The sequence below is a fragment of the Plecotus auritus genome (genome assembly GCF_963455305.1).
Source record: "Plecotus auritus genome assembly, chromosome: 3".
NCBI lineage: Eukaryota > Metazoa > Chordata > Mammalia > Chiroptera > Vespertilionidae > Plecotus > Plecotus auritus.
Window position 1 is genome coordinate 211,462,719 of NC_137772.1, and position 27,985 is coordinate 211,490,703.

The window sequence follows — 27,985 nt, forward strand, 5'->3', positions numbered from 1 at the left end:
ATAGGTCGCTGTCAGTCACATTCTTCTCACAGAGAGAAGGGAGAATTCATAAAAGGCATTGTGTGAGTAAATGGGTGACCTGTTGTCCTTTGGAACATTTTTAATAGAAGATAGTGAACCAGCATTAGACTTAGTTCTAAAGGTTTAGAAAAGATTCCAGAATTGTTGAAACCATTGTAGTGGGTAGAACAGATGTAGAGTGTTTTCAGTAGTTCTTTTGTTTATGGGTCAGGGCTGAAGTGCCTTGCCTCACATTTTATATGATTCTATAAAATTTAATACCAGCAATGGTCCTAATGATCTCTATAGATCAAACGATCTAAGAGTGTGATGCAAGGGGTGGTGTTTAAACCGTTTCACTGCATTGGAAGCCTTTTGTCATGTGTTATAAAAATCACAAAAAAGTGGGATTCTGAAAGCAGTCAGCCTAGATTCCAACCCAGCTCATTTTTCTCCCAGCTGTTCCAAGTTACTTAACATCTCTGGGCTTCAGATTCCTCACCTGCAAAATGAGGATAATAATAAAGATGACAAGAATGAGAGTGAGATGATGATGATGGCAGTGGTGGCCGTGGTGGTGATGGAGGAGGAGGAGGAGGAGGAGGGGGAGGAGGAGGAGGAGGAGGAGGAGGAGGAGGAGGAGGAGGAGGAGGAGGAGGAGGAGGAGGAGGTAAAGAAGGAGGGGGAGGAGGAATTAGGGGAAAAAAAGGTAGATAACATATCAAGTGATTATTATGTGCAGGCTTTATCTGGGGCCTTTAGATGTACTAACTCATTTAATCTTCAGGACAACCCTTTGAGGTAGGTATCTAGGGGTTGTCAGGAGTATTTTTGGTTTCCTAAAGTATAAGGTTAGATTACTGATTTTAGATCTGTTTTTTTTTTTTTTTTTTTTTTAGTATAAGTTAATGTGTGTAAAGCAATTGACATGGTACTTGCCAATAGTAAACCCTCAATAAATGTCTGCTATTATTACTATTATTATTGGGTTCTTGTAAAAAATAGATATTGTTTTTAAAACATCTATCTCTATATCTGGCACAATTGAGTGCTCAGTGAGCATTGCTATTGTTATCTTATTGATTAATTATTATTTTATCGTTGTTATTTTTCTGTTTATCCAGCCTCCCTAATTTGGAGCACACACTATCTTCAAAACTATGTCTCTTTCTAGAAACTAATTAAGCCCCCCCCAACTCCTGAGAGTTTGCTTAGCTGGGAATCTAAATGGCTCTTGAAAATCATGCAAAGCCAAGCTCACGCAGAGCATCATTACCTCTCCCCTCAGCCTCCCAAGTAGGGGTGAGGGTATCAGTGGATTTTCTCCGGGAAGGACAACTAGGTAGCATGAGGACAGGTCTGGGGAGGAAATGTTTTACTTTATATCCTTTCGTATCTGTTGGTTTTTGAACCACAGAAAAGAATGAATTCTTCAAAAAATGGTAAGATAATTTTAATAGAGACAAGCGATGTGAAGAATGCAAAAAAGACAATGGGAAAGAGATCAGTGGACCTCACGAAGGATACTGCTATAGACAAAGTGGTGACACTTGAGCCGAAATAAAGGATGTGAGAGTTCTGTCATTATTATTATTATTATTATTATTATTATTATTATTATCATTATTTTTATTTACAGCTAATGACAATGCCTTTTATTCTGAGCTTGAATGGAAGATGATTTGTTTCTTGGTCATCAAAAATCGTTAGGCCAAATAATCAAACCAACCTTTTAAAAAATTGTGAAAATTTATTATGTTTATTTACAGTGCTAAAATGAGGTAGATCAAATTTCTTTCCCAGTTCTGTGGTTGAACTGATGAATAAATTGAGCTTTTAAAAAAATTCCTATATGAAATATTTAAAAAACCATTATCCTGTAGCTAATGTTGGTCAACTTATCATAGGGTACTTTTCAATGGCCTAGGCTTTGAGCCTGCCCTTTCTATTAATAGGTGAGGGCAAAAGGAGAAACAGACTCCCAGCTGCCTGTCAGGCAGACCCCCACAGAGCAATTCCTAAATGACTGGAGAAAGAAGAGTGATCCCATTCGTTGAGGAGCCTCTGAGATTCCCTGCTCACCTCTCTGAAGATGCTGTTTGGGTTTAGCAGCCTGCTTTTAGTGATCGGGATGGAGGACAAGATGTGCCGTTGGATAGCATGTTCTGGTCCTTGTCTTCTGGGCGAGGGGGACTTCTCATTCCTCCTGGCCATTGCCCACCTCCTCTGGCTTATAGTCATTGCTTGAGACTGCATGCAAAAACTACTGCTACCCGTGGTTTAGCACAGGAGTTGGCTGACTTTTACTGTAAGGGGCCCATATTCTAAGCTTTGTGAATATTAGGTCTCTGTCTCAATGATTTGACTCTACTGTTATCGTGCAAAAGCAGACATCATGTAAATGAATGTGCTTGGCTGTGATCTAATATACTTTATTTGTGGATACTGAAATGTGAATGTCATTAACTTTTAAATATTACAAAATAGTCTTAAATTTTTTCAACCATTAAAAAAATGTAATAGCCATTCCTGGGTTGTGGGCTATACAAAAATAGGTGTGTGTGTGTTTTTGGGGGGTGGGGACTTGGAGAATTAGCCAACCCCTGGCTTAGCACAGTTCTCCCTAAGAATGCCTTAGGGCTGTCTGAATCTCCTTGTATCTGAACTTGCACCTCTCCCATTGCTCCTACACCTGCATTTTTACGCACCCATCGTGGGCCACGTTTCTTCAGAAATTTACTGTTTTCGACCTTGCAGAGATTCACCAACATTTTTGATACATCGATGGAGCTTCATTCACACTCTTTTCTAAACTATGCTGTTTTAATGAACTTTTCTCTCATTTCGTGGCATATATATGTTTTCATGGTTCATTTTGGCAGAAGGGATTCTAGGAGCTTGACAAATGTCCTTTGAGTATTACGTTGTGTATAAATTTATTTAGTTATGCATGATATCAGGCAACTTACAAAAATAATCCAAAGTCAGTCCTTTTTAAAGCCATTTAGTTAAAAAGTAAATAGAAATTGTAGTTGGCAAAACTAAGGGTTGGAGGGCGCCCTTGCTTTCTGGTAGTGGCGGGGAGCTGGTGGCCGCCGCCTTTTGGGCCGGGGTGAACCGCGCTCTTGGCAGAGGCAGAGGAGCCGAGCCAGAGCCATGGCCAGTACGGTGGTAGCAGCTGGACTGACCATTGCTGCTGCAGGATGTGCAGGCCGTTAGGTTTTACAAGCCATGAAGCATATGGAACCTCAAGTAAAAGAAGTTTTTCAAAGTCTGCCAAAATCTGCCTTCAGTGGTGGCTATTCCAGAGGTGGGTTCGAACCCAAAATGACAAAACGAGAAGCAGCATTAATACTAGGTGTAAGCCCTATTGCCAATAAAGGAAAAATAAGAGATGCTCACTGATGAATTATGCTTTTAAATCACCCAGACAAGGGAGGATCTCCTTATATAGCAGCCAAAATCAATGAAGCTAAAGATTTACTAGACGGTCAAGCTAAAAAATGAAGTAAATGTATGGTGAATTTTAAGTTGTTAGTCACGTATATGAAAACAGCTTTTTATAATAAAATGTCCTGAAGCTACACTTGATTTAGCACAAACTAAGTCAAAGCCTTGGTATAAGTTTATTATTTAAATTTGAAGATTCTAAATCAAATTATAGAATATTTGGAAATTAATGCTCAATAATTATGGATACATACCATTTGAATAGAAATATTGTTCTGTCATTACTCATTTAGTAAATAATTTGGTATTTACTTCAAGGCAAAGTGAATATGAAAGTTTGCTCTCAAGGAAACCCTATCTGATGAGACCCATACACTAGTAATTAAAATGCAATGTGGTACATATAATGATGGAATTAGTACAGGTTATTACAGTGGTCAGCAAACTCATTAGTCAACAGAGGCAAATATCAACAGTACAACGATTGACATTTCTTTTGAGAGCCAAATTTTTTAAACTTATACTTCTTCTAACGCCACTTCTTCAAAATAGACTCGCCCAGGCCGTGGTATTTTGTGGAAGAGCCACACTCAAGGGACCAAAGAGCCACATGTGGCTCGTGAGCCGCGGTTTGCGGACCACTGTTATAGTAGTTAGGTGGAAAGACTGTCAAGGTATAGAGAGCTGGTTCAGTTGCTTAAGACTGTGAATTTAAAAGTGAGTTTAGCCACAACCCTGACCTAAAAAAATTGATGTCATGTATATCATGGACAGAATTCAGATTTCATACATTAAAAACTGGATAAAACAACAACAACAACAACTACGTGTTGGAAAAGTCAGGCGGACATCTTTGTGTGTGTGTGTGGCTCTCTCAGACATTAAGGAAAGAAAAACCCTTGAAGTTAATGACTAGCAGTGCTATCAGTGGGGAGCTCTCTGTATTCCCACATGTTGCCCGTGGAAGTGGGGTTATTGCAACATCACGAGAAAAGGAATTTTCTGAGATTCGCACGGGAGAATGAACGATATTTATTTGCGTGGGATTAGACTCCTGTGTTTCCAAGGTGCCATTTCCCTCCGTCCTCCAAGGAAAACGTCCCATTCTGCTTCCAGCAGAGCTAGGATTAAAGCCATTGCCCAGAGTTTCTGCCCCATGTCTGCACAGTACGACCCAGCATCAGGCTAGCTTAGTTTTGTTCCCAGTTGCAGTCCATCAGTCCATTGCTTGTGGGGTCTGCATGGCCCTGGGCGAATGCAAGGAAGCAGAAGCAAAGCAGAGGGACAAGAGAGCCACAAGAGAGGATTGGTCTGGCTGGGGATTATGAATTCCCAAATTTTCGTGGAATTGCAGTGGCCCCACCCCCTCCAGCCAATTATCTTTGTTCCCAGGTTAGACTGACAGCAACTTCCATATGCCACCCCTACTTCACTGAACATGAGTCCATCTCCCCTTTGTTGGGCCCTTCCCCCGGTGATTTGCTGGGAATGGACTGGTGGTTCCCTGGGGTATCAACAGGAATGAAATAATTAACTAAAATTTTCATTAACTGTATGTCAAAAGTTTGAGGATTTTCTCTTTCAGAAACAACAGTCTGAAAATAACTTTTGCCAGATGATCAGGAGTTTATTATCAAGTTTTTAAAATTTCAGAAAGAAGCTCAAGGAGAAGAGTGTGATGGAAACCAAAGCTTATTTTTTAAGTATCGGCAGCCCTCTCTCTAGTTTGTACCTTTTTCAAGCTTCCTAACAGCGAGATAGAGGTGGAAAAGACAGCTGGGGTGCAGGAGGAAGAGTAGGATGTTTCTGAAGAAGTTTTGCAGAAAGGGAAGAAACTGTGGAGCACTTAACGTGCTGTGTGGGATTGTGGGAGATTAATGTCTAAAGACAATTTTTAAGAATGTAAACTCCTTACTAGGAAGGCAGCAGAATGTAGTGGTTAAGAGCAAGTTTGAAACCTACCTTATTGGGAGTCAGATCTGAGCTCTACCATTTACTATCTGTAGGGTCTTGATCAAATTACTTCATCTCCATATAACTCAGGCTCCTTATCTGTAAGGGGGAAATAATAATAGACTCTATATCATAGGATTGTTATGAATAGTATATGCATCAGCATTTGCAAAGTGTTTAGAACAGTGTCTGAAACAAAATTAATCCTATGTAAGTGAATGGGGGCGGGGGGAGGGGACTTTTTACCCTCCGTTGTGCTGAGACAGATCTAAAGGCTAACTGTTTGGGCCATAAAGCTCACTAGTTGCTCGGCTTTGTGTTTGTTGCTGTTTCCAATAACATGGAGACCCTTAAAGTTTTAAACAACCATAGTTTCCAAGGAATGGGTAGCCTACTGTCAGTTACCGAAGTCTGGCTTGTGCGTGTGTGTTTGTGGGCCCACGTGTGTGCACATGCACACGTATGTGTATGAGTTGAGAGTATGGTGTGGTTTGTGGGTTCCATGCATATAAAGAAGCAGAAAAGCAGAATGTGCAATATTCTGCATATTTGAGGGATCTATTTTACCATCCTAAAGCTGTCTTCCTGCCAGCCCCATCATGCAATATCAGTCCTGTCTACTCATCTTTTGTTACCAGGGGGCCTCTGTTCCTCAGTGAATTTCCTTTCCATTCATTTTCAAATGACTTCTCTGATATGGGCATTGTTGAATATGCACAAGATAGAATCAGAGATATGTGTATGGATAGATTTGCATAAGTATAAATATAGTATATGCACTTTTATTTAAGTGATATAGTGATAATATAATATTGCCACCTCAGAGTGAAAGCTAATCAATTCAACTATTGAGATGATAATGATTTTCTGAGTTAATATCAGAGTAAAAAACCTGCAGATTTTTCCTAGCCACCGTTCCTTTGACTCTTGGAGTAAGGAGTCTTATTTCTGTTAACTATTGAGCTATCAGTATCTGACTGTATTAAATGGAATTATTCTTGGCAGGAGCTGAAGATTAATAGAAAGATTGACTCAGGTGGGCTAAGGTTGTCATTGAGCTCAATGATCTGGAATCAGGAAAATAATTTTTTTTTTCCTGTAGTCTCTTTTAAAATGCATACTTTGGTATTTGCACTCCCAGTATCAACTTTGATCTGAAGCACAGACTTTTTTTTTTATACTCTCAGTGGTTGAATTTGACATTTAGGAAAATGGTAACATCTTTTCTACGGCAAGTTTTGCCAACTGACAAATTCACAAGCAAGTCTAGTACTCCTTTAGCCTTGACATCTTTCACTTTTCCTTCAGCCTCTGGTTCACAGAGTTAGTTACCAATGTATGATTGTTCCTCTATTGCCTCCTCCCTGTTCTCACTGCCTCCCACATCAAGTCCAGGCCTGATCACCTCTTGGCTGGTCACAGTCTCCTGTCTCTAGCCTCCCTGTTCCACCTTTCTTTCTAACATGCACATTAGGTCATACCCTCCCCTGCCAAACCCAAAACCCTGTAATGGTTTCTCTTTCTCCACAATAAAGACTCAACCTCAAGACTTAGCTCAACACTCACTTCTGAGTCTGACCTCTTCCCCCAGAACCGACCATTCCCCCTGCCTCCTCTGCCCCAGCACAGCCCGGGGAGGCTTAATTTTACTTGTTTCATTCTTTGCATGGTTTTGTCCTCAGCTGGCCTGTAGATGCTAAGAGGGCAGGGATGACTTACCTACTTTTGTACCACGAGCACTTAGAATAAGTACGCCGGCCCATACTTGACTCCCAATGAAGGTATAATGAACATCATTTATCTTAAAAAATGAACTAAGGGCTTTTTTTCTTAGAAAGGCTATCATTGAAACATGTCTTTATTTTTTGAGAGATGAATTAAAAACAGCAGCTTTCTGGGTGATGCAGTGCAGTTGAAAGCACTTTGTCAACAGTGCACGCAAGGATTACCTGGCGGCTGCTGCTCTCCGGGGGTCCAGGAGAAAATTCTGGGGCATCTCAGTCCTACTGTGTTTTTCTGAGTAGACGATGTTAGGAGTCTTTTCACTCCTTTCTGTGTTTCTGCCACAGGTTTCTTCAGGAGAAGCATCACCAAAAATGCCGTGTACAAGTGTAAAAATGGAGGCAACTGTGTGATGGACATGTACATGCGAAGAAAGTGCCAGGAGTGTCGACTAAGGAAATGCAAAGAGATGGGAATGTTGGCTGAATGTATGTATAGAGGTATTTGCATCAAGCAATTAAATTCCACTAAATATCTCTTAAGAAGGCAGATGCCAGGTAACTCATCTAATTAGAATGGTACTTCAGGCATTAAAGAAGGGACTTACTAAGCCATCTAAGTTCTTGAAAAGGATCATGAACCACTGAATTATCCAAACTGTCAGCTAAAGAGCATTCTCTTCACCTGAAAAAAACAGCTGTGTTTTGTTGTTCATTGTTGCAATGAGACATGGAGCAAAGTGGCAATATTTTAATAAATTACAAAGAATGACAGTCTAAAAGTTTCCTCCAAATTCAATTTAATATCTTTTTAATTTTTTGTTTAATTAGCATAAAAATTCAAAGTTGTGGGGGAAATTAAGAATAAGGTATAACTGCCACTGAATTGTCTAAATAGAGTTTTAAATCAAGTCATTTTATTAAGAATCCTTTTTTTTTTTTTGGTTGCAGCTCTGAACCAATTTGTATAGATTTACACAGGAAATTAACTCCCCCAAGTTTTAATATCATTTGGTCCTTCAATCTGATAAGAAAAAAGACAGTGTATTAACTCCTGGCTTTGTGAGAAACCGTAATCTTCATCAGCATTTGGAATGCATGCTAGGATATAACATATTCATTTTTCATTCTGCAAATCCTACAGACCACTCAGATTCTGAGATAGGTCCTGTTCCCCTCCAAACACAAGGAGAGAAACAGATGTCACCAAGGGGATGATCACAGTCAGGGAGGGAATGCCACACGAAAGAAAAGCCTTTGGAAGGCGAATCCAATGCTATTATTCCCAAACCATACAGGCAACTGGGATGGACCCAGACAAATAAGGCAGGCAGGAGGCGGAAAATAGGTCAGTGTAAATAACCCCACGCCGGGAGGATGAAAGTTTTATGGTGGCCGATCACTATCTCCTCTCAGCATGTATGAAACAGGAGACTGCAGGAGGGGCTGCTGCTGGAACCCAATCCTGCCATGGAAACATTTGCTTCGATACCAGGCGGTTCATGTGGCTCATCACTTAAACATGACCTTGTCCCAACTGGAGCTCTGGGGACATTTTTCATGACACCACCTATAACAGAAGAGTCTATAGTATTATTTATGCACATGGACTTGACCAGTAACAGGTGCAAAGCTTTCATATGATCCTATAAACCGAATTCCCTGGACAAAGAAATTCCTGGGATTTCATTTCCTTCACATTGAGAGAATGAGGAAGTTAAATAGGAATGTGGAAGATAAGTCTACGTTATTTTTTTATAGCTCTGTTTAGTATAAATTAATGATGATACTATATGATTATTCAAAAGAAAATTTCTAGTTCCTCTTGAGTTATTTTCATCTTTAACTATGTTCTCAATCATTTAACAGTTCTGAAAATGAACAGGATTGGAATTTTTTTTCCTAAAGGATCTTGGCATTTGTTTGATTCAACATGTTTACTTATGTGTTTAATGTGCAATTGAATACATGCCTTATGGTGCAGTTATAATATTAATGTTATTTCTTGAAACAATAACTTTCAAAGTTCCCTAGGACAGGAATACGGAGTGTCATTCTTCATTGTATTGATCAAATACCTTGCATTTGTACAATGCTTTGCATTACATCCTTTATATAAAGCTAATTTTAAAAAAAAATGACGTAACATTTAATATACACAAAACCATGCAAGGTAGATATTATTTCTATTTTACAAATAAAGAAGCTGAGACTCACAGAGGATACATTTATTGTTCAAGGCCAAGTCTCGTGACCACACACCCAACAGTACTTTCTGTGGTTGGTTAAGTCTCTATGTTTATTTTTTCAGGCTTGTTAACTGAAATTCAGTGTAAATCCAAACGACTGAGAAAAAACGTGAAGCAGCATGCAGATCAGACCATTAATGAAGACAGCGAAGGGCGTGACCTGCGACAAGTGACCTCGACCACTAAGCCATGCAGGGTAATAAGACGCCACGGTGTCTGCCAAAGCCAGCGCCGCTGAGCTGCTGGGCACGTCATGGTCTGGCTGGGAGGCGTTCACGTTAGGCCACAGCCACGAGCAGAATTTCACTTCAGCTGGGCATTGAGTGGGTTCCTTTTTCCCCTTTAAAAAAATTTTTATTGTTGAAAGTATTTCATACGTCCTCCCCCCATTAACCTCTTCCAGCCCACTCCCATTCCCCCCCGCTCCAAGGCCCGCACCACCCCCATAGTCTGTGTCCACAGGTGAATGAGTTTCTTTTTAATCACAAGAGTAATACATCCTTCTGCGTAAAAGTCAGATGGTAGGAGTGTATAAAGTAAAAAAAGGGAAAGTTCTCCCTGGCTCCATGTCATTCCTACCCAGAGGTTGCCAGTAGGAATGGTTGGGTGTATAAAAGGGATTTTTTCAAACTGAGTTTTGATGACCATTTTTTCCCTGCCAGTGAGAAGGGAGGTTCAGACTGGGAAGGGTGTGGACTCGATAGAGGCTTGTGAGTCAGTCTTTTTTTTTTAAATCCTCACCTGAGGATATTTTTTCCATTGATTTTTTTTTTTTTGGATAGTGGAAGAGAGGAAGAGGAGGGGGAGAGAGAGAGAAACATCAAGGTGAGAGAGACACATTGATTGGTTGCCTCCCACTGGGGCCGAGGATTGAACCTGCAACCAAGGTATGTGCCTTTGGTCAGGAATCAAACCCAAGACCCTTGGGTCTATGGGCCATATGCTCTAATCACTGAGCAAATGGGCCAGGGCATGAGTCAGTCTTTATCAATGGGTAAAACAGGGTGAATGCACATCCGTGCACCAATAGAGAAAAGCCCTTCTGCTGAGGTCACAGATCACTCCAGAAATCCTTCGAGCAACTTAGGACAAATAGAGAAATGGCATCTTGTATGATTAGCTAAACATACTGATAATGCACAGGGCACTTAAAGGAATTTTAATTTGCCATTAGCTGAAAAACCAAGAATCCATTTTTTGTCCAAATCATGCCCTTCTTAATATTTATTACACTACTGACAAAAAAAATCATCCACATTTAGTTTTTCAGATATATTATTTTATATTTATCTCAGGAAAAGTATTTGATATGAAAGTATTATTTTGCCATAGTGCTTCATCTTTGGTATAAGGAAGCAAAGAGTTGACACAATTATTCACCCTCTTCCAAAGATGCTAGGAAGGGAGAAAGAGATGTTTGGGGGCTGAATTGTCCAGATGGAGGACTCTCTACTTTAGGGGTCAGCAGTTTTCTTTTGTAAAGTGCCAAATATTTTAGGCTTTGGCCACATGGTCTCCATCTCAACTACCCAACGTTGAGTAGCATTGGTAATACATGAACAAGTGAATACGGTTATCTTCCAGTGGATTTACAAAACCAGGTGGATTCGGTCCATGGGCCCCAGTGTGTCAGCCCCTGCTCTAAATAAATATCCTCAAATGGAGTCTCCATGTTATACGGGGGAACTTTTCCTTAATTATGGCCAAACCTTGAACTTTCACTGAACTTCTCTATGAATGGGCTCAATAGGCTTCATATCCAGATTATTATTTATTCCTAAGAAATACATGAAAGAAATAGTTTGTTTTTCTCTATTTTACAGAGAGGAAAATGAGTGCCTTGGGACAAATTTAGTGAAATAGGACATGGCTTGCCCAAGGGCTCAGAAAAAGTGATGACACAATCAGAGCATACAGTTCCTGCTATATTTAGGGCTTTCCCCAACAATTTCTGATATTTAGTTTACTCCAGATGAGTGTGTGTGTGTGTATATATGTGTGTGTGTGTGTGTGTATATATATATACACACACACACACACACATATATACACACACACACACATATATATATATATACACACACACACATATATACACACACATATATGTGTGTGTGTGTATATATATGTGTATACACACACACACACACACACACACACACACACACACACATATATATATATATATATATATATATAGAGAGAGAGAGAGAGAGAGAGAGAGAGAGAGAGAGAGAGAGAGAGGATGTCTTATAGCCACCTTCCCTAACATCTTTTATTTTTTTGCCAGTGTAGGAGAAAACTGAACTCACCCTGGATCAACAGAATCTTCTACATTATATTATGGATTCATATAGCAAACAGAGGATGCCTCAGGAAATCACAAATAAAATTGTACGTACCCTATCTGAAAATGCATGGGCTTAAACTTAATATTTTCTGGGGCATTTACTATGTTGGAGGTGGAATTAATATATAAACATGTTACTTTGAAATGATTAGAGCCAAGAATTTGTTACACGTTTAAGCTTTTAGCAGCATTAAATAACTAATGAGAAAGAAGTCTCATATTTATCTTGGTAATAATAATTGCTCTCCAAGGACCTGAAAAATATGAACTAGGTTTTTAAATGTTATTGTCTAAGTCTGGTTCTTTAGCATAATGATTTTGTATTGTTTTATCCTTTTATCTACTTATTAATCATTTGCTTTTTTCTTAAAATTCAGTTAAAAGAAGAATTCAGTGCAGAAGAAAATTTTCTCATTTTAACTGAAATGGCTACCAGTCATGTACAGATTCTTGTAGAATTCACAAAAAAGCTACCAGGTATCTTTACATGTAGTTACTTCTCTGCTACACTGTGTGATATTCTTGTGACATTAAGAGAGGCAAGTCTGTTTGGTTCAAAAGGAGAATTATCTCACATCTGATTTAATATGTCTACTACAGACGTAAAATGTTAGAGCCAGATAGGATATTTAAAATCATTGATGTTAATTCTTCCAAATTGATAAATTAAGAAATAGTGAGTTTGCTAAGTTGTGATTCATCCATTTATTCATTTAATAATGTTTGTCGATACCTACTCTATACTAAGTACCTAGCTATTACCTACAAGGAGAGTGATTAAAGGGTATAATTTAAAAAAAAAGTGTATGCAAAGTGCTGGTTTGAACAAAAAGTTGATTATATTTGAGAAAGATAAGAAGGCTTCTGAGAGAATCATATCTGAGTTGGATCTAAAACAAAAAGGAGCTTTTCAGGTGACATTAAGGAGAGGGGTCATTTGAAATCAAGAAATCTGCTTGTGAAAATATAATGAGGCATGAGTAAGAAGCGAATTATTAGAGAAGGAAGGGAAAATTCACTGTGGCTGTAGCATAATGTCTGTGGCTCCTTGGTTAGACATAAGGTAAGCTGGTACCACACCAGTTAGGGCCTAACTAAGGGTTTTAATTCTCATCCCCTGGATGATAAAGAGTTCTTGGTGGCTTTTTTTTAAAAGAGGGAAATGATGAGATTTATGTTATAGAGATATAACTTTATTAGGTTCGTATTAGATGGATATGAACAGGGAGGGAGTATAGGCAAAGAAAATCAATTACTATGCTACTGCATTAGTCCAAGCAACAGGGCTTGAAATAAAGCAATAGCAGTGGGAAAGAGAATAGGAAACAAAACAGAGATTTAAAAATTGGTAACACTTGATGAACAAGTGTCCATCATGTGTGGGATGAGGGAGAGGGATTTATCCAGTCATTCTGATGGTGTCAGTACAGGAAACTGGAATATAAGCTTTTTATCTCACAGAGTCCAATTCTTTTAGATACAATTTCAATGCAATCTAAATCAATAGGTTTAAGTTGTTTCATTGTTTTAAACAATATACTAGTACATTAAAATCTCATGGTCTAGAACAGTGGTCAGCAAACTGCGGCTCGCGAGCCACATGCGGCTTGTGAGCCGCGGTTTGCCGCTCTGTTGACTAATGAGTTTGCCGACCACTGCCCTAGACCCTCGATTCCAACAATTACAGGCTGTTGTTGTTCCTTGTGATTAAGCCCCTAAAGAATATAACAAATCTCTTGTATAGCTGCATAACACAGTAATATTAAATTACAGAAGATAGCTTCTGACATAGGATTTTAATTAAACATGTTAATTTGCCTTCTTTTGCCAGCATTATGCTATTATTTTATTAAATGAGTCAGAGATAAACATAAGCCTACATAAAACTCATAAAATGTGGAAAGAAAGTTCTCGTTATCATGGAAACATTAATATTCTCTCATTTCTTTATTAACAATGAAAAACAGAACTTAATTTGTTTTATGATAATTAAGCTGAAGGCAATCTTGATCAAAAACATGATTATTCAAGAGTTAGAAACTGTGGGAAGAGATATTGGAAAGGGAGAAATATGATGTTTTTTGTTATTTATGGGAAAAGATTTTTCAGCTCAAATGGTCAGTTGATCTTTAACCAAGAAATATTGAGGACAAATAAAAATCTTACTTATAATAAGGTAGCTTATCTGAAAGCAATGGCAATATCTTACACACCTCTTCAGTCCTGTGCCTGGACTGGGTCGTTAGGGAGAGAGTATAATTAATGTGTGTTTAATGAGCAAAGGAGAAGGAAAAAAATAAAAACACAGAAGAAAAGAAAAGACAACCCTTGAGAAGGAAAAAAAATGTTTTAACAATAATTATAGAAATGACATTATTGCAAATAGTAATAATAGTTATGCAATACTAATAATGAAAGAGTGTTTTGTGAAGGACCGAGTTGAGGGATTCCATTCCACAGTTCATTGAAGCCTGTCCAGAGTGTTAATAGACCTGGCATGTCTCCTGCCCGCAAAGGAGCGCTTAGATTCTCTGACACAGTGACATTACTTCTTTATCCTTAGCGTTACTCTCTTCTCTAAACTCCCATTGCTATTTAATACTCCCCTAGGCCACTTAGACCCTGAAGGCATTATCATTATTTTATCGCTATTCGTGGTATGTGTACACACGTGCACAAGAGCTTGTGTTTGTTTCCCATTCATTACTTTAGTCAGTCATTTTCCCCGCCCTGCATGGTGGAGGGCTGAGCTTAGAGAAGATAGCACAACATGACCTTGATTGTTGTTGTTGTTGTTTTTTATTGGAAATGCTATACATTCTCCAGGTTCACTAAAGATCCATGAGTTGGCCAAATATTTCTTTAAATCTCTGGATGCACGTAAATATTTTTCTGGCTCCTGCAAACTTCCATTCTGCAGAGTTGACCTCTGACACCAGATGCAACTTAAAATAATGGCTCAAAGAGATTCTGCTTGCCTCTGACTTTTGAGGGTAGCTTCATCTGCATCAGCCTGTCTCTGCCATAACATATATATATGTATATATGTGTATATATACACTGAGTGGCCAGATTATTATGATCTCTGAACGCATAATAATCTCGCCACTCAAAATATACATATATATATGTATGTATATATATATATACACATACATATATATGTATATATATATATGTATGTATGTGTGTGTGTGTGTGTATATATATATATATATATATATATTTTAGAGGCCCAGTGCATGAATTCGTGCATGGGTGGGGTCTGGCCAGCCTGGCCAGGGGTAGGGGATATGGGCAGTTGGCTGGAGTGCCTCCTGCCTGGTGGTAGAACTCCTGGTCGAGGGGACAATTTGCATATTAGCCTTTTATTATATAGGATAGGATATACACTGAGTGGTCAGATTATTATGCGTTCAGAGATCATAATCTGGCCACTCAGTGTGTGTGTGTGTGTGTGTGTGTGTGTGTGTGTGTGTGTGTATGTGTGTGTATATATATGTGGATCCTCTTTTACCCAACTTGTTTATCAAATCCTACTCAATGAAGATAAAAGTCAGCTTCTATTTGGGAGAGAACAATAGATACTTATTGACTCAGCTTGACTATTCAATCTTAAAACAACTACAAAATAATTTTATGAAAATGTTTTATCAGTGGGGAGGATGGAGATGATGGTGAAGATGAATACTGTTTTATAGCATTTACGACTCCTTGATACTGATTTCATTATCACCTTCATGCAGGATTTCAGACATTGGACCATGAAGATCAGATTGCTTTACTGAAAGGGTCTGCAGTTGAAGCTATGTTCCTTCGTTCAGCTGAGATTTTCAATAAGAAACTTCCAGCTGGACATGCTGACCTATTGGAAGAGAGAATCCGAAAGAGTGGTATGTGACTTGCTTAATGATAAAAAGAGTTTGTTTCTGCAGCTAAGAATTTGTACAGCCCATGAAGGCAGGGTTCTTGTTTGTCTTACGCAATGTTATATGCCCATTATGAGTAACATGGAGAATGACCCTATAAAGATATGTGTTAAATAGATGGGACTTTTAGAGTCTTGGTTTAAAAAAAACCTTGTTGCAATAGCAAAATATGAACTCTTTTCACTTCACTGAGATGAAGGGCCACAGGGGGGATTTTTAAAAATTTGGAAAATTAGTCTTATGCAAAAAATAGTGTAAAGGAACTGTGGTTATTCAGTCCAGAAAAAGATTCATTTATTCAAAGCCCCCAGGTCTGAATGCCTATGTATCAAACTATTAAACATCTTTATTCAAAGAAAAATAAGAGGAAATAAAAATAGCAACACATATATCATTTACTAGGTTTCAGTCACTGTTCTAAATACTTTACATATATGATTCCATCAAATCCTTGAAAATATCCTATGAAATAACTATGTTATTATTCCCATGTTATAGATGAGAGAGCCATGTGTCTTAAACACTGCACTGTACTATCTCAAAAGGCAAATGAAATATTAGTATGAGGAACTCAGTTTAACTTATTATGGAGTAATATTGTAACATGGAGGGTCAAGCAACATCAAAATGTCTCAACGAAACAAAACAGAAACAGACTCATAGATACAGAGAACAGATGATGGTTGCTAAAGGGAAGGAAGTGAGGGATGGGGGGAAATGGAGATGTAATAATAATACTAATAATAACAACAACAACGATATCAGAATGGATTACCAGAAATTCTATGCAATTTATCTCAGAAGATAGTTAAAATAGAATAAGTTCTTATTTTCCCAAGAGATTTTACACATAGGTTGGGGATATGAATGAGATGAGATGAATTTTGAAGATCATTTTTCTCTCAAGTATTATTACTCTATAATTGACTGGAACAAGTTTAAATACTCACAAAACCAGTATTTTAGAATAGAGATTGGAAAGAAAGGTTCTGCACCTGTGATGTAAGTAAAATAATTGAAAATTAAAAATATTTTTTGAAGGGAGCCTTACCATAGTCATTAAGGTTTTTTTCTTAGTTTAAATTTGAAAGCATAATTAGCATCATTGGTAGATTTAAAAAAAAACACTTTTAAAAGATGCATTATTTCTATATACCCATTGATATTTTAGTTTAACAACTCCTAGGAGCAAGGTACTGGCCCTGTCAGGGCAACCGCAGGTGGGACTCAAAATTCAATAAATCTAGGAGCTTTTTTTCACAGCAACATAAATTTATATTAACTGAATTATATTAAGTGAATGATGTTGTAAATATCCAAATGGCCCTTGGCAGAAAAAAGGTTCCCCATCCCTGGAAGATATGAACTAGAGAGAGATGTTAAGAGAGAATTAAAGTGTGGAAGAGAGTAACAGAGAGATTTGACCTCTAGTTGGAAGGGGTTGGGAAAGGTTTCACTGGCATTTTTGTTGGACCTTGAAAGATGTTTGATGTAATACGCAGTGGTGGTGCAGGAGATAAGGACTGGCACGATCAAAGGATGGGGGCAAGAAAGCTCAGGTTCTGCATGCAAAGAAGAGTGAATAATCGAGTTTGAACAGATTAAGAGTTATAGTAAAAAGAGATAAAAAGAAAACATAGAACAAAATGGTTGAGAACCGTAAATGTTGGAGTCAAGATTTTATTCTTTGTTTCCTAGGTAATGGCCAGACAGAGATTTTTGAGTGGGAAGGGAAAACATCAAATTTTGCTTTACAAATCTTCCAGAAATATTAGGATAAGCCAGGATGAGAGACACCTGGTAGGAGGCAGGAGGTATCAAGGGTGGGACCCCTGCTGCTGGGAGAAATGGAGAGGAAGAGAAGGATCTAGGAAATACATTATTGCAGCCTTTCACCCTTTGAAGGACATTGCATTGTGAAGAAATACGGATTCTGATCCTGGACAGTGTGTGTGTGTGTGTGTGTGTGTGTGTGTGTGTGTGTGTCCAGGAGACTGTGGGTAAGGGAGAAGGATTGAATCAGGTAACCTCCAAGGCACCATCCAGTCCTACAAGTCATTGTTTTTCTTAATTCTTCTCAATTGGATCTTCTTTGCCATAAATTTTTCTGATTGATGGCTTAACCGGTCATTTGGCCGGCTACTTAAGTATCCTGATTTTTTATTTTATTTTATGATGGTAAGCACATTTAACACGAAATATACCCTTTTAACAACTATTTAAGTGGTATTTTTAATGGCAGATCTCTGGGACTTACTCATCTTGCTTAACAGAAACTTTATACCCATTGTTTAGAAGGAGGAAATAAGTAATTATTAATTAATGGGCAAATATCTTTATTTTAAAGTTGCAATGAGTAATTGACAGTTCATCTTGGGAAGGATGAACTGCAGGCTGCTGAATTTTCATTGTTCAGGCGATTGAATGTAAATTGGTGGTTCTCTCTCTGCGGAAAGTTGTTGGGCTGTGGCCTGTGATGGAAGACGCCTCTCCAGCTTACCTGGCCAGCTATTTGGTCCTGGTTTCCATACACCGTGACAGTGCTCTGTTTAGGAAAACACATGAGTCAAATCTAGCTTTTTAAAAACCAATAAAGTAAAAACGGATGATGACTCATACGATAAAATATTTTTTATTTTACAGATATGTCTCCAATTATCAAAGAATCTTACTCTGGTTGATGTGCTCTTGATTTATACATCAAGAGATAATGGTGATGAAGAATCTGTCTTGAATCTAGGCTCTGCTACTTATTAGCTATATGTCCCTTTTTTGTTAAAAACTATTGAAATAGACTCCATAACTAGTTTGATCTCTTTGAAATCATGGCTAACTTTAATATTTGTTCTACAAACCACCCTGATTTGATATTAAAAACTCTGTAGGCAGGGACGGCCTCTTTTTGACTTAGTATTTTAACCCAGGTACCTAGTGCATGCCTGGCTTGGAGTGGGTGCTCAACAAATATCTGTGAATAAATAAGTGGATGGATGGATGGATGGATGGATGGATGGTTTATTATCTGAAGCTGTGAGTCTAGTTCATTTATTTTCTTTTTAGATGGTTCTTCCCCTGAATATAGAACCATTCCACTCACCCCAACAGGTCCAGTCCTGCCCCAGACTCAGCAAACTCTAGGGAACCCAAATTGCATCTAATTCTAAGCACTTGGTTCAGCCTTGTGACAATCCCTGCCTTCCTCTGAGTCTATCTGGTGAGTCAGAAAGGCTTGCAAAGTTGACAGTTGGAATCTTGGAGGATGATTAGAAACTTGTCAAGCCACAAAAGTCTGAGAAAGGCATTCCAAGATATATAGTATTATAATATAACAAGAGGCCCGGTGCATGAAATTTGTGCACTGAGAGTGGGGGTCCCTCAGCCCGGCCTATGCCCTCTCACAGTCCGGGAGCCCTCAGGGGATGTCTGACTGACGGCTTAGGCCCGTTCCCCACAGGGAGTAGGCCTAAGCCGTCAGTCAGACATCCTTAACACTGCTGTGAAGGCAGGAGAGGCTCCCGCCACCACCGCTGTGCTTTCCAGCCATGAGCCCGGCTTCTGGCTGAGCAGTGCTTCCCCTGTGGGAACACACTGACCACCAGGGGGCAGCTCCTGTGTTTAGTGGGATCGGGCTGAAACCGGCTCTCCAATATCCCCCGAAGGATCCAGGATTGTGAGAGGGCACAGACTAGGCCAAGGGACCCAACCAGTGCACAATCGCGGCCAGGGAGGGACTGTGGGAGGGCTCCAGGGCATGTCTGGCCCATCTTGCTCAGTCCCGATCGGCTGGACCCCAGCAGCATGCTAACCTACCGGTTGGAGCATCTGTCCCCTGGTGGTCAGTGCACATCATAGTGAGCGGTTGAGAGGCCTTAGCATATCATTAGCATATGACACTTTGATTGGTTAACCAGACGACCGGACACTTAGCATATTAGGCTTTTATTACATAGGATAACATAGAAAGTGCAAAGATGTGAAGGGATGAGAGATTAACCATGTATAGGACTCACAAGTCCTTTAATTAGAAAATTAGAAAATATTATTTGTAAAGCTGAAATTGTAGTAAGTGCTAGATATTGAAAGACACTGAATGCCAGGAAAGTAGTTTAATTTAATCATTATATAATGGGGTGCCGTTGTAATATTCTGACCAGATGTGACATGACCATAGAGGTACTGCAGAAAGACTTTTCTGTCAGTATTATGAAGGAAGGGTTAGAGAGATTGAGACAAGAAGCAGAGAGAGACCAGTGCAGCAGCTAGGTGAGAAATGGTGAGGGTCTTGCAGGCTAAAAATATGTAATAAAAAATTCTTGCTTGATAACATGAATTTCAGAACTTGAATCTGCAAGTGTTGAAAGGTTCAAAAATGAAGTTTTCCAGCTCTGGCCGGTGTTGATCAGTGGTTAGAGCATTGGACCATACACCGAAGGGTTGTGGGTTTGATTCCCAGTCAAGAGCATGTGCCTGGGTTGCAAGTTTGCTCCCCACCCCCTGATCGGGGCACATGCGGGAGGCAACCAAACAATGTGTCTCTCACATGGATGTTTCCCTATCTCTCTCTCTCTCTTACTCTCCCCCCCTTCCACTGTGTCTGAAAATCATGGAAAAAATATCCTCTGGTGAGGATTAACAGAAAAAAAAAGTTTTCCAGCATGTGGTCTCTATAAATAAAGATGCATGCCTCTAATTCATAAGATACTTTACCAAAATTCGACCACATATTGGGAAAATAAAAAGCATCCAAATTCGCATGCTGATTAGTATTTTATTATTATCATTATGGTCCTATTTATTCATATTTATGAATTTGCTTCCCCCAGTGGATTTTCAGAACATTGCCTCCTCCACACACCACATAAAAACCTAATCTTGCCAGGTGACCTTTCAAAATAACTTTTTATTCTTATGCAAATATAACACATTCATATTTGTATTATACTTTGAATTCCACAGTAACAATGTCTGTTACCCTGTTTATGCCTATACAACTCTTTAAAAAATATAATGTGAGATTTTTTTGTTTTGTTCTCCAAGTTCATATGCCTTTATTTGCTGTTATTGCATCCCAATTCTATGAACAAACATAGGGTCTCCTCAGATACATTTATTTAATGAGGGTTATAGTGTTTGTTTATGTTAACTGAGGCTTCAGAACATACATCTGACACAACCTGTGGTTAAATTGTTCCTACATAATTCTAGTGCATCAATATTTTTATTCCCAGTGTAGTTGTATGAAAATTAGATTTTTAAAATGGAAGTCTTATTAAAAATAGGAATTATCATATCATACCATTAAATATGGTATTAGGATTGAAATAGGCTTGCTAACACTGAAAGAGTTTATATTTTAACAGCAAAGAAATTAGCAATAACGTCTCACAAACCAAAGAAACTTGTTCTGTTACACATATAACTAACCTCAGAAATTCATAATATTTTGTGGCCTTTTTGGATCTCCATAACAGACAGAAATGAAATATTCAATTAAGTGTTTATCAGGATGACAATTAAGTGTTATATCCCGTGATTTTGCAATGGTTTGTTTTTACATATCTCATCCTGTTAGTGTTCCCAGTGGCCCCTGAAGGGGGTGCTATGCCACTATTTTATAGATGGGGGAACGGGCTTAGAGAGGCTAGATGACCTGCCCACGGTCATACAGTTAATCGGCAGAGTGCCATGAGATGAACGCAGCTGTTCCAGCCAAAGCCGCGCAGTCTTTTTCTACCGTGCACCTGTTACTTGCTAAGATCTAACATTTGCCAACGATCAGCTGGTAGGGAATATAAAGACTGGCAAGATATGGTTCCTGCCCTTTGGTTAAGAGATAACGTACAAGCACAGCCAGCAATTTTAAATAGTTTTTAAGTAAATTATAAAATGAATAGAGACGGTGAGGTCAGAGAAAGGAGAAATTCTTACTAGAGTGATAAAGTTGTAGCTAGTTTATAGTGGCATAGTAAAGTATACCGTATGTAGTATACTATGTTTATTTTTCTGCTCTTTAAATACATATGACTTCACTGCTTTAGACATGGAAATAAATGAAAACAACGATAAGAACTACATTTTCTAAAGAAGTAGCTGTAAACTATTGGTTCTAATACTATCTTTGAAAAAAAGGTTAGACGTATAAAGAAACAAATGACAGAATATTTACAAGAAAAGGAAATGCTTACACAAAGTTTAAAATTGGTAACAGCTCTCCTTTTGCTTTTCAAACTGGTCATGGAATAATTTTGGCATGGACAAATTTGGGGCTCAAATTGTAGGAAGAAAGTTTTCTCAAAACAAGAGAAAGTATTGAAGTAATACATGAGTTCATATTCTCATTAGCTCTCAGCTGTACCCATGAGCCTTTTATATTTGTCCCATTTTGGTCATTATGTATTTATTTATGTATCTGCCTCTTGCATTAATCTGTCAACTGCTTGAGGATCATTCCCAGCACTATCATCACAGCACCTGGCACATATTAGATGTACAAAAATTGGTGAATTTTATTGGGATGAATCTGGGACTTGATAGTCCAAATTCCTAAGCACTGGTGAGGTCTAATTTGACCAGATAACTTTTAGCCACTAGGACTAATGGGAGGTGTGTTATTTATTAAACTAGGGTCCCAGCGCACAAAATCGCACAAGACCCAGACCTGGCATACTGCGGGACCCAGGGTCAAGTCCCGCCTGCGCCACGGGACGCAGCATCAAGGCACCTCCTGGTGACTGGTCTTTGGTCGTTATGGTCTTACGACCACTGGGTTTTTATTATATCGATATTTTCTTGTTGTTAATCCTCACCCGAGGATATTTTTCCATTGATTTTTAGAGAGAGTAGAACAGGGAGAGACAGAGAGAAACATCAATGTGAGAGAGACACATTGATTGGTTGCCTCCTGCACATGCCCCGAGTAGGGCCAGGGATCGAGTCTGCAATCCAGGTATGTGCCCTTGACCGGAATTGAACCTGGGACCTTTCAGGCCGCAGGCTGATGCTCTATCCACTGAGCCAAACCAGCTAGAGCTGTTGGCAGGTTTTTACTAAGACCAACACTTTGGCACAAATGACTCTGAGTACAAATTAGTTGTAGGCTAGGGTCCGTTCTCTTAGCACAGTGGTCGGCAAACTCATTAGTCAACAGAGCCAAATATCAACAGTACAACGATTGAAATTTCTTTTGAGAGCCAAATTTTTTAAACTTAAACTTCTTCTAATGCCACTTCTTCAAAATAGACTCGCCCAGGCCGTGGTATTTTGTGGAATAGCCACACTCAAGGGCCAAAGAGCCGCATGTGGCTCGTGAGCCGCGGTTTGCCGACCACGGTCTTAGCATCATGAGAATGTTTCCATTGTCTTAATAGCATCCTTTCCCCCATCACATCTCATAACTATGTCACCTTCATTATAAGAACTAGCAAAATGTAATATTGCGTAATTTAATATGCATTTATTAATCTCCTGCCATGTCTCAGCAGCACGCTGGTTACTAAGGATACAGAGATGAACAAGAAGCATCTGTGGAGCATGCTTTACTGGCCAGGCAGTGTGCCAGGCACTGAGAATAGTTGGTTTCTACTCTCATAACATTTATATGGTATTTCACATTCTAATGGGATGGAAAGAAATGAGTTGTGACAAGTGCAATAGAATTGAACATTGAGAAGGGAGCAACTAATTCTGATACACGGTGACAGAGGAAGCTCCTGAGAGAGAACAAAATTTGCATTTGACCTTGAAACATGAATGGGGTGTCCTAGCCTAACAAGGATCCCTTGTATAAAATGCACATTTGTGCAACGCGCACACACACACACACACACACACACACACACATACACACACACACCTACCTCTGCTTTATTTTTATCTCCAATGAAAACTAGAAAGTTAATTAGGAAATAAAAGACAATTGCATTTAAAATAACTTACAACAGCATAGCATTGATTCTATCAAATAGTTATTCTTTCAAAGAACATTTTTTTTATTGTTTGAAGTATTACAAATAGTAGTACATATGTCTCCTTTTTTTTTCCCCATTGACCTCCCCCCCGGCCTCCCCTACCCCCCAGTACATGCCTTTACCTGCCCCCTCCCAGTGTCTTGTATCCATTGGTTATGCTTATATGCATGCGTACAAGCCCTTCGGTTGATCTCTTACAGCGCTCCCCCCCCACCCCCGCCAACCTCCCCTGCCTTCCCGCTGTAGTTTGACAGTCTGTTCAATGCTTATTTGCCTCTGTATCTATTTTTTCCCCCATTTCTTTCCTTTAAAAAATCTTGCCTCTGCAGACTAGAAATAAACATATAATAACAAAAAAATGTTTGAGTCCCAATTTCAATGTCCAACAGTTCTGAGTCTCCGTTTCAATGTCAAACAGTTCCTTATGTGTACATGTCAGCAATGATATCTGGATGGTGGGCACATGGTGGCAATGCAGGTCCGACCCTCTCTGGTTTGGTCCTAGGCAACCTGCTGCGATGCACAGCTGCTGACTGCTAGCATGGCAAGGTGTCGTCAGTGTCTTCCATCTCTGGACTGTTTCTCCTCTTGTCTTCGTGGTTGGAGCAGACCTGTCAATTCCTCTCTGTTGCAGGAATCCACATGGTCTTGGAGTTCTTTTCTGAAAATATACAAACATATTCTCGACCAAAAGTTAATAAAGTAATCTTTTCTATATAATTGATTTGGGATCCTTTTTATTTTTGCCCAAACAATTTTCCTTTGTCTTATTTAGACACCATGTGTGTTTTTCATGGGTGTCTTGCTGTTAGCATTGGGACTCAAACATTTTTTGTTATTATATGTTTATTTCTAGTCTGCAGAGGCAAGATTTTTTTTAAAGGGAAGAAATGGGGAAAAAATAGATACAGAGTCAAAGAAGCATTGAACAGACTGTCAAACTACAGCGGGAAGGCAGGGGAGGTTGTGGGGGGGGGGGGGCTGTAAGAGATCAACCGAAGGACTTGTACGCATGCATATAAGCATAACCAATGGAAACAAGACACTGGGGCGGGGGAGGGACAGGTAAAGGCATGTGGGGGGGGGGGTAGGGGAGGCCGGGGGGAGGTCAATGGGGGGGGGGGGGAAGGAGACATATGTACTACTATTTGTAATACTTCAAACAATAAAAAAAAAGAATCTTAAAAAAAAGAAAACATTTGATAACTAAAGGAAAAGAAGAAACAGAAGAATAGGAATATAAATGGTTTTTCACAACTTTGTACTTTTTCATAGCAGTCTTTATGTTTAAGTTATAAAATAGTGCCCCCTTGTGACCAAAAATCAGCAAATTGGGCATAAAGAGCCCAATTGAAGCAAACCTTAAGCAAGTCTCCAGTAAGGAGGAAGCAGGAAAATGGGAAAAGACTGCCCCTTCAGGAAGATGTTATTATTACATTTTTTATGTCAGAAATTGCTGTTCATAGAGACTTAAAACACCTCGTTGTTAATGCTGGTGTGGTTAATTCTGATTATATTATATTATATTATATTATATTATATTATATTATATTTATTTATTTATTTGAGAGAGAGAGAGAGAGAGTAAGGGGGAAAGAGAGACATCGATTTGTTGTTCCACTTATTAATGCATTCATTGGTTGATTGTTAAATGTGCCCTGACCGGGGAATAAACCCACAAACTTGGCATATCAGGATGACACTAACCAACTGAGCTACCAGCTAGGGCTTAATTCTGATTATTGATTCTAATTCAAAAGCAGATTTATATTTGATCCATCCTGTAGGAAAATATTTTTTAAAACCCTTCTATTATTTGTTTTCTATATCTTTTCTATGTTCACTTTGTCCTTTAAAACATGCACAAGGTGAAAAATCGTAATAAACATTTTAACCTACTTTTCTAAAATTATCAACTGCAATTAGATTCTGTTACACTGTGACAGAGGTAACATCTTTGGAAAGTAAATGGGGATTTGGAAAGACAAATAAAATAAAAAATTAGGTAGTCAAAGACAATTTCTAAAATAAAATGTTTTAAAATCAGCTGCCTTTAATATTACTCCCAAATTTTCATGGACTATTTAAAATAATGGCACAGTCATAAGTTATTATTTTAGATAACCACAACTAATAGGTGTAGTCCCCAAGTGCCAAAGACTGACATTGTTTGAAGGTGTAAAAGGACAACCCTACCAAGAAAATTTACTACCTAGAAAAATGCTGAATCAAATCACTGATCAGCCAATTTGTATTTATCTCTAGGAAACAGCAGACTGTAAAAACAAAACAAAAACATTGCTTTGCCTTAAGGCGGGGGAGGGTGGATGGGTGGGAGGTAATCAACCAAGGATCTTGTATGCATATATGCATGGTACATGGACACAGACAATGATGGGGCGGTGAGGGCCTGGAGTGGGGGGTGGGGGTGGCTTGGAGGGGGTCAATGGGAGAAAAAAGGGGGACATACGTAATACTTTCAACAATAAAGAATTATTAAAAACATGCCCTAGCTGGTTTGGTTCAGTGAATAGAGTGTCGGCCTGTGGACTGAAGGGTCCCAGGTTCAATTCTGGCCAAGGGCACATGCCCGGGTTGCGGGCTCGATCCCCAGTCGGTGGCGTGCAGGAGGCAGATGATCAATGATTCCCTCTCATCATTGATGTTTCTCTCTCTCTCTCTCTCTCCCTCTCCCTTCCTCTCTGAAATCAATAAAAATATATTTTAAAAAAAGAATGATTAAAAACAGAAAACAACACAGCTTTGCATACACAAAGGTATCTGAGCTTAACCTAAGATTATGATGAATTGATACTAAGATGGAACTAATGCATTCATCCAATTCTCCTGAATAACAATAATACTAGCTCTTATAATAATTACTAGAGGCCTGGTGCATGAAAATTCATGCACTTGGGCAGGGGGGGTACCTTCAGCCCGGCCTGTGCCCTCTTGCAGTCTGGGATCCCTCTGGCGATGTCCACCTGCTGGCTTAGGCCTGCTCCCCAGGAGATCGAGCCCAAGCTGGCACTCAGACATCCCTCTGGTGGCCCGGGAGCCCTTCAGTCTGGCTTGTGGCTGAGTGGAGCTCTCCCTGTGGGAGTGCACTGACCACCAGGGGGCAGCTCCTGTGTTGAGCATCTGCCCCCTGGTGATCAGTGCGCGTCATAGCAACCAGTTGTTCCCAGTAGTTCCGCCGTTAGGGTCAATGTGCATATTACCCTTTTATTATATAGGATTGGCTGTAGTATTTATGCAGGTTTACTCTTAGCCAGGCACTCTACATATATTATCTCATATGCTACTATTGTTATAATTCACATTTCACAGATGAGGAAACTGAAGCTTAAAGAGTTTAAGTCAGTAGCCGGCAAACTGTGGCTCATGAGCCACATGCGGCTCGTGAGCCATGGTTTGCCACTCTGTTGACTAATGAGTTTGCCAACCACTGGTTTAAGTAATGTGCCCAAGACCATGTCGTAGGTCAGATTTCAAACTCAGAACTGCTTACTACCTCTTAATCACTTTTTGTTGGAAGCCAGGACTTGATACTCCGAGGCTCACTCACACTCCAACCCTCTGCATTTTAAGTTACATCTAGTTTGGTCCTGGACATTCAGTTACATCTAGTTTGGTCCTGGAAACAGCTGGCTAGAGGGCAGTCTTCCACAGGATGCAATCCCCAAGGTGCTCCACAGCGACACTGTTGTTAAGAGAGCCCACGGGAATTGTTTCAAGAATCAAATCAAAGGGGAGAAAAATGTGATATTTCGACTAAAGAGAGAAAGGCCAAGGATTTGGTTTGCAATGCTTCTTTAGGTTCTTGTAAAGGTGAGGATTTAGACTTTCTGATTCTGTAAAGTGTAATATCAGATGATACTTATATGTTCTAGAATCTGGAATCCAGTTTGTCCTGATTTGGCTCTCCAAGCTCTATGGCTTTAGATCTGGTGTGGGATGGAATAGAGCAGGGGTCGGCAAACCGCGGCTCGCGAGCCACATGCGGCTCTTTGGTCCCTTGAATGTGGCTCTTCCACAAAATACCACGGCCTGGGCGAGTCTATTTTGAAGAAGTGGCGTTAGAAGAAGTTTAAGTTTAAAAAATTTGTCTCTCAAAAGAAATTTCAATCGTTGTGCTGTTGATATTTGGCTCTTTGACGAATGAGTTTGCCGACCACTGGAATAGAGCAGTCTAGTCTGGCCCAATCCTGGGAACTTACGTTCTTCTCAATTCATCCATCGGTCACATCATAGTCTTTTTTTTTCCTGTCTCCACATTCTGCAGTCAAAACTCTTCTGGAGTGGATCCATGCACAGAACAGGCACCGAACTAGTATTTGTTGAATCAGTGGAGGAAGTAACACAA

General features: G+C 39.3%; 1 protein-coding gene and 1 pseudogene across 10 annotated transcripts in view; both read left to right on the forward strand.

The window, feature by feature from the left end:
* The window catches only part of NR1H4 (nuclear receptor subfamily 1 group H member 4), a 74,487-nt gene that overhangs the window by 40,064 nt on the left and 6,438 nt on the right, over positions 1–27,985 (forward strand). For 5 of the 9 annotated variants that reach the window (XM_080660641.1, XM_080660643.1, XM_080660644.1 and 2 more), the window contains 5 exons: positions 7,473–7,613; positions 9,436–9,569; positions 11,669–11,767; positions 12,101–12,200; positions 15,470–15,616. In XM_080660641.1, coding sequence (XP_080516767.1) covers positions 7,473–7,613; positions 9,436–9,569; positions 11,669–11,767; positions 12,101–12,200; positions 15,470–15,616 — 621 coding nt within the window. Of the gene's footprint in view, positions 1–7,472; positions 7,626–9,435; positions 9,570–11,668; positions 11,768–12,100; positions 12,201–15,469; positions 15,617–27,985 lie in introns of all 9 variants that reach the window. The other 4 variants (XM_080660638.1, XM_080660639.1, XM_080660640.1 and 1 more) reach the window with 1 other exon arrangement.
* On the forward strand, positions 3,157–3,507 carry LOC308244683 (mitochondrial import inner membrane translocase subunit TIM14-like; annotated as a pseudogene). Its single transcript has one exon. The product of its transcript is annotated as a mitochondrial import inner membrane translocase subunit TIM14-like (transcript).